General features: G+C 51.5%; 1 protein-coding gene across 5 annotated transcripts in view; it reads left to right on the top strand.

Annotated features, from left to right (window-relative positions):
* The first annotated feature begins 3,626 nt into the window (after positions 1-3,626).
* Positions 3,627-6,000, top strand: part of RPS6KA3 (ribosomal protein S6 kinase A3) — a 103,971-nt gene continuing 101,597 nt past the window's right edge. For 2 of the 5 annotated variants that reach the window (XM_006045388.4, XM_025275998.3), the window contains exon 1: positions 3,984-4,093. Coding sequence is in view for 1 of the 5 variants with exons in the window: in XM_006045392.4 (XP_006045454.1) it covers positions 4,025-4,093 (69 nt within the window). In the remaining 4 variants the exon portion in view is untranslated. Of the gene's footprint in view, positions 3,650-3,701; positions 4,094-6,000 lie in introns of those variants that run through there. The other 3 variants (XM_044936951.2, XM_025276000.3, XM_006045392.4) reach the window with 3 other exon arrangements.

Here is a 6,000-nt window from a genome sequence, read left to right as displayed (position 1 = left end):
ATGAAATTCATACACATGAAAAAAATATGTCACCATGTATTTTGTTTAATTATTGTCTTATGCAAGATAAAATTCGAGCCCAAGGTTTATCTTTCTTTCTTACTGCAAAGAAATAGTTAAATAGTCTCGAGTGATTACTTTTTTGTATGGAAAGTAAACATGTTTCAGATAATGTAGAGGGATAACACCTGTTTCAGAGAGGTACTGATGAGTACATTTTATGGGTTTTCTATAGGGACAAACCTATAACTGGGAGTACTGGATGTATATGAGGTGGAAATTGTGCCATGAGCCATAGTTTAGTCATCTTGTAACTTTTCCAGACTGATGTAACTCCATTTTTTTTTTGAACAAATGTTATTTTGTTAAGTAAATGCCCATTTAAACTTGTATACAAAGGTTATAATTATAGCAGGAAATTGTTGGGGACAGAGGAGGTTAAATCTGGTTGTCCTGTCATACATCAGGAATGATTTCTTGGAAATCTAATCCAGATTTTTGACTGAGGTTTGCTGTTTCCCTTTGCTGTAGTTTCAAGTAATAACTTTCCAATATCTTGGTTCTGACTGAGAGGTGTGTGTGTTGGGGGAAGGGGTGTAGAATCAGTAGGTAACTAAATCAACCCTTTCTTCAGATTTTGCACCGAGGAGCCCCAAAAGACAATGGAATATGAGGGCATCACTTAACATTACAGGACTTTAGGAATACATAAAAGGCTCAGTGTTAAAGGAAAATGCTAACACAGAGCTGTCCTGTACAGCTATAATGCCAGTCTTGACAAGTAAGCCACATATGTAAGTATATATTTTATAGGAGCCACATTAAAGAAGTAAAAAGAAACAGGAAATTAATTTTAACAAAATATTTTAACTCAGTATATTGAAAATATCAACTCGTCATTATTACTGAGGTCTTTACATTCTTTTTTGGTACTAAGTCTTTGAAATCTGGTGTGATCTCAATAGCAACCAGCCAACCTTGTTTTAAGTTTTCAAGAGCCACAATGTGGCTAGTGGCTACCATATTACCCTGCACAGATGCTCTCTAGAGGCAGCTATTCTTTGATTACCTAAGAGTTTTCCTTTCTTAAAGGGGAGCGGGGAGTAATCCTGCTCAGGGCAATATCACCTTCTATGTTCAAATAACTCCTTTTGTTGCCACCTGCAAGACAAATCCCCCAGCCTTATTTGATTTTCCCCAATTCTCCCAGCAAGAGTGAGTGGTTGCACCACTCTTGGATTTAATAAATGAAAGAAGCCAAAAGTTTATTGTTAACCAAAAGAAAAAAATCGCTTTCTTTTCTTTTTGGGCAAAAGGAAGGAGAATAGTGTTTTCCCAAATCAATTCACATACTTATCAACTTGAGCCTATTTGCAGGACAGCTGTGCTAGTGGTACTTTAGCCCATTATTAAGTTCATTTAATGCTTAACTCCTGCAATGTGACCACTGTTCACACTACTTTTTCAGATGAATTCGCTATTTTAAAAGTTATTCCTCTGAATCAACTCCCTACTGAAATCAACTTTTCAGTATGCAAACAACTAGATTTATTTTTAAAAGGTTGGCTCACCCTTTGGGTGGAGTATTTAGCGTTGGACAGTATTAGACACATAACTCTTTTCAACTGTATGTTTTTACTAAAGAAAGAATGTTAATTGGAATAATTGATCACCTTTGGGGGCGGGGGACTAATTTACCTTAAACTAACCAAACTGACCGACTTCTTTTTGCTGTAAGGAATGGTAACGTGCTTTGCAATATAAATGAAAGATAAATCTGGCACTTTGTGCATAAATGCAAAACGATATACAATTCCTTATCTTCAAATTACTGCAGGCTGGTTTTGCTGTCAGGAGTTACAGAGACGGTGGCTGCCAAATTAGCTGAGGTTTGGGTCCAGATTGGATTTGCAGCACTTGAATCAGCATGCTGGGGGAGGTGACAAAATCACGAGCTCCGTCCTCCCCACCCCCACCCCACAGACCACGCTGAGCCTGCCCAGATGTTGCTCAACCCTGAGCTGTCCCCCTGAGTCCAAGCCTGCAGGAGAGGGCGCGCAGCGAGGATTTCCGGCCGCCTCCTCAGGCTCCCTGAACAGATGGAGCCTCTTCAGGTGGCCACGGGGCTCCGGGGCCTCGAGCCTGTGCCCAGGGGCGCGCCAGCGAAAGCAGCAGAAAAAACTAACACCTGCCTCTCTCGGCCCAGAGAGAAACCTTGCACCGCCCGCACAGACCTGGCTGGGCGGCTAGGTGTGGGGCTCTAATCTCATCCTCACACCTGCGTTAGGGAGGAAGGCCAGGGCTCTCCAGGTGTGTGGGTCCCTGGAGGATGAAAGGAGCTGTTAAGAGGCGTGCACAGGAGCGCAGCGGGGGACGCGCTGTGGTCGCCGAGCGTGGGAGGACTCAGACGCCTGGGCAGAGGCCTGAAGGGATGGAAGCACTGACCGGCTTGGAGATTGGAGATTTCCCTTTACTTTTTTCCTTTTCCTTGTAGGGCGGTTAGCCAATGGCTGCGGTAGCTTTCCACTCAGCCCGGCGACTTTTACACAATTCTGCCCGGGCGCACTGAGCTCGCCGGGCACCTGGCGCCGGTAACATGGGGTCGAAACCGCCGCCCCCATCCACTCCAGACGTCCAGGCCTCTCCCTTCACGCTCTCCCGGTCTTCTGGCGCTCCATCGCCGTCTGGGGCTTGGGATTCCTTAACCTAGGGCTTCCCTGTCTTGGGCAGGAGTTAGAAGCCCTCCCTCTCTCCCCTCCTCCACTCACCGCCAGCCTGATTTTTAATCTAATCTTTTATTTAAAGTCAACAGAAAAGCAGGAATCCCGGGCTCCTGCCACCAAGATATTTTAAAATAATTCCCCAACCTCTGCTGAGACTGGCAGCCTTAAAGAACCTCCTTGTTTTCTCCTTCGTGAAGATTTAGGCTGCGGAGAACCGGGGAGGGATGGGAGGGGGCGAGCTTGGAGGGTAGTGCCTGAAGCCCGAGGGCTCTGCGGACTTGGGGGGGGGGTCGACTCATGCAAGACGAAGTAATTCCAGATATTAAAAATAATATAACACAGAAGCGTCAGTTTGGAGAGCCTTGACTCAAACCGAGAGCCGAAGCCCCAAGCGGTTCCAGGACACGAAGCCTTCTGTGTCCCCATCGTGGGGGGTGGAGGGGCAGGTGAATGCCCATCATATGACCCTGGGAGAGGGTGGGTCCTGGGCCATTACGAGATGTGCCCATAGACTCGGCGCGCCCACATGCACCCACGGAAGAATCGGGCCGAAAAGACCCCACGACCCCTCCCCGGATCCTTGGTACCGTACCGCACCCCCTATGCCTCGCCGGTCTCTCCCTAGATGGGTGGGGACCACTATTCTCTACATCCCCGAGGAGCCTTCAACCTGCTCGGACCCGTGGCTCTTAGAAACTCTCAGCCTTTCGCACCTCCTCCTTTCCCGCTCTTTCCCCCACCTCGCGCCGACGCCCCCAGATTTCTCCGCTTGCCCTTCCTGAAAGAAGGCGAGGCCCAGAAGCTGAAGCTGGGGCGAGGAAGGAGGGACGAGCGGAGCGCCGCGGCCAGGGGCGTGTCTTCCCAGGCCCCGCCCCCGGGTGCGCGCGGCGGTGGCGGCGGCGGCCGAGCCTCGCTCTGAGAGACAGGTATCGCTTAGGCGCCATGTTGTGAGCGGAAGTGGGGGAGCGCGCGGGGGCCGCTGTTCTGCTGGGAGCGGGCGCGGGAACCGGCGGGGGGGGCGGAGCTGTAGTCCCGGCGGCGGAAGGAGGAGAGGAAGAAAGGGGCGAGACCCGGTGCCGGGCAGCGGCGCGAGGCTCTCGCTCAGCGCGCGGGCGTCTCCAGCCGGGCGCGCGGCGTTCGAGGGTCGGTGTCGGCGCCGAGCCCTCTCTCGGGCAGCCGCCGTTGCTGCTGCAGCTGCTGCCGCCGCTTCTGCCGTGGGGCTCGGGCGGCGACGGAACGGGGCCGGCCGCGGGGCGGGCGGGGAGGGAGGAGGCGGTGAAGGCGGCGGGCCGGGGGGGAAGATGCCGCTGGCGCAGCTGGCGGACCCGTGGCAGAAGATGGCTGTGGAGAGCCCATCCGACAGCGCTGAGGTGAGTGCAACCGGGCGGCTGGGGCCGGCGCGCCCCCTCCCCGCGCCCCCGCCGGTTCGCTCTCTTCCCAGGAGCCGGCCACTCGGCCCCTTCCTCTGCTGCTCGCTTCTCCCCTCGGTTCGGGATTCCGGTTTGGGTAGTTGGGGTTGATCTGTTTGCCCTTCTCTTCCTCCCACCCGCACCCCCTCTCCCTTCCCTCGCTAGAGGGGCTGTGGTGTGGTGGCGCGTGGGGTTTGGAGTGGGCGCCGGGGCTTTGCAAGAAGCCGATTTTCATCAACTTTGCGTGGGGGGAGCAGGACGCGCGGAGCGGGGGCCGGCGAGGAGTTGGGAAGTTTGGCCCTGCTTGGTCGGGGGCTTCCCTGGACGCTGGTGACTTTGGGGGATGCGGGAGGGGTGTGGATTGGGTTCACTGGAGAGCGGGGACTCTCGAGTCCGGCCAGGGGACAGGGCTACCCTGGGGAACCGGGCGCGCGTGGGCAGGAACGGCCCGGGGCAGGGGTAGCGACCTGTGGGGGGGGGGGGTTTCGGATAAGGGGTGCAGGACAGTCGAGGGTTTTTGGCCCCCCTCCCATCTGCCGCAGTAGTTTTTGCTGCTGCAAAGGAAAAAGTGGAAGCCTGAGGTTCTCCATCCTATTCCCCCCCCCCCCCGCCCCGTTTCTGAGGTCGCTGAGCTTGAGGACCCCGTCTCTTGGAGTTTAACTTGAGTTTCCTGTCCGCGGAGATGATACAGGGATATTCAAGGAGATCAGCGGCCGCAGTAAAGGGCTTTCTGGTTTACCTCGCCCGGGATCCGGTGACCGTCCCTGATGATACCCACCCTGGTGACCCAAACCCAAACGATATGACCAAACAGGGCCAGACAGAATTTCCCCGGCTCTTCGCAGCCGCTTCTGTCCCAGAACCAACTCGGGGTCTGTGAAAATAATCCAGACAAGACCCATTCCAAGGCATCAGCGCTCCTCTCCGGAGCGGAAAATCAATTCCTGATGGTGGCGCGTCTGTGATTCTTCCTTCTTGACTTTTTGCTGTCTTCTATCCCCACAGCGGACTTTGGGGGATTACAGGATGATAGGCTGCGTGTGTGTGATAGTTACTGAGTGAGTGACCCCATTTCTGGAAAGCATGACTGAAGCGCGGGGGCGGAATGGGGCAGGCTCTGATGAGTGGTGTACTTGGCGGCAGCCGCTGCCCTGCCGGCCTCCGCAGTGTGAGAGGTGGATAGGGTTACTGGTTACGTCAGTAAGACCGAGGCTCAGTTTTGATCTGAGATGCGGGACACTTGCATTCTTGGGTAGAATGGAGGGGGAGGGGGACGGGGATCAGTTCAAATCACTTTGCACTTTTTGCCTGGTCACCTCCGCTGCTGAATAAAGTAAAATGTTTACTTGCTCTCCTTATCACAAGCAGAATTGTAATAGTGCTTACGGTTGGTGCTTTGCATTTTGCGACTTGGATCATATTTTTAAAACCTAAACGAAACGCTGTTCTTCCATGGAAAACACATTGATAGATGTTTCCTAAAAATATATTTTTTAAAGGAAATAAGGTTTTTAAGTCTGGCGAAATAAAGAGAATTTCATTTAAAATTGCTAGCCAGTCGAATATTGTAAATTTTTTTGTAAGGAAATCAAATTTAGAATGTTTAATCATCTTTCGAATGGATAGTGTGAAAAAACAATGCGTCCGGGACTCTTTTCATTCATTTTTTTTTTCTTCAGAAAAAATTTTTGCTTTAAGTACCATAGGTAAAAGGTTAATAAAGTATATTCTCAAACTGCCGACCTTGTGGAAAGAAACTGAATTTGCTTTGAGCTTGATTTGTAGATGCAAACGTTAACATTTGCTACTCTTAATCAGTCCACATTTCTGCTTGGCATTTATCAGTGTGTTAAAAAAAAAAAAAAGTC

This window comes from Bubalus bubalis, chromosome X (assembly GCF_019923935.1).
Source record: "Bubalus bubalis isolate 160015118507 breed Murrah chromosome X, NDDB_SH_1, whole genome shotgun sequence".
In the NCBI taxonomy this organism is placed as follows: domain Eukaryota; kingdom Metazoa; phylum Chordata; class Mammalia; order Artiodactyla; family Bovidae; genus Bubalus; species Bubalus bubalis.
The sequence above is the reverse complement of the archived record's forward strand: the minus strand, read 5'-3'. Positions and strand labels throughout refer to the sequence as shown.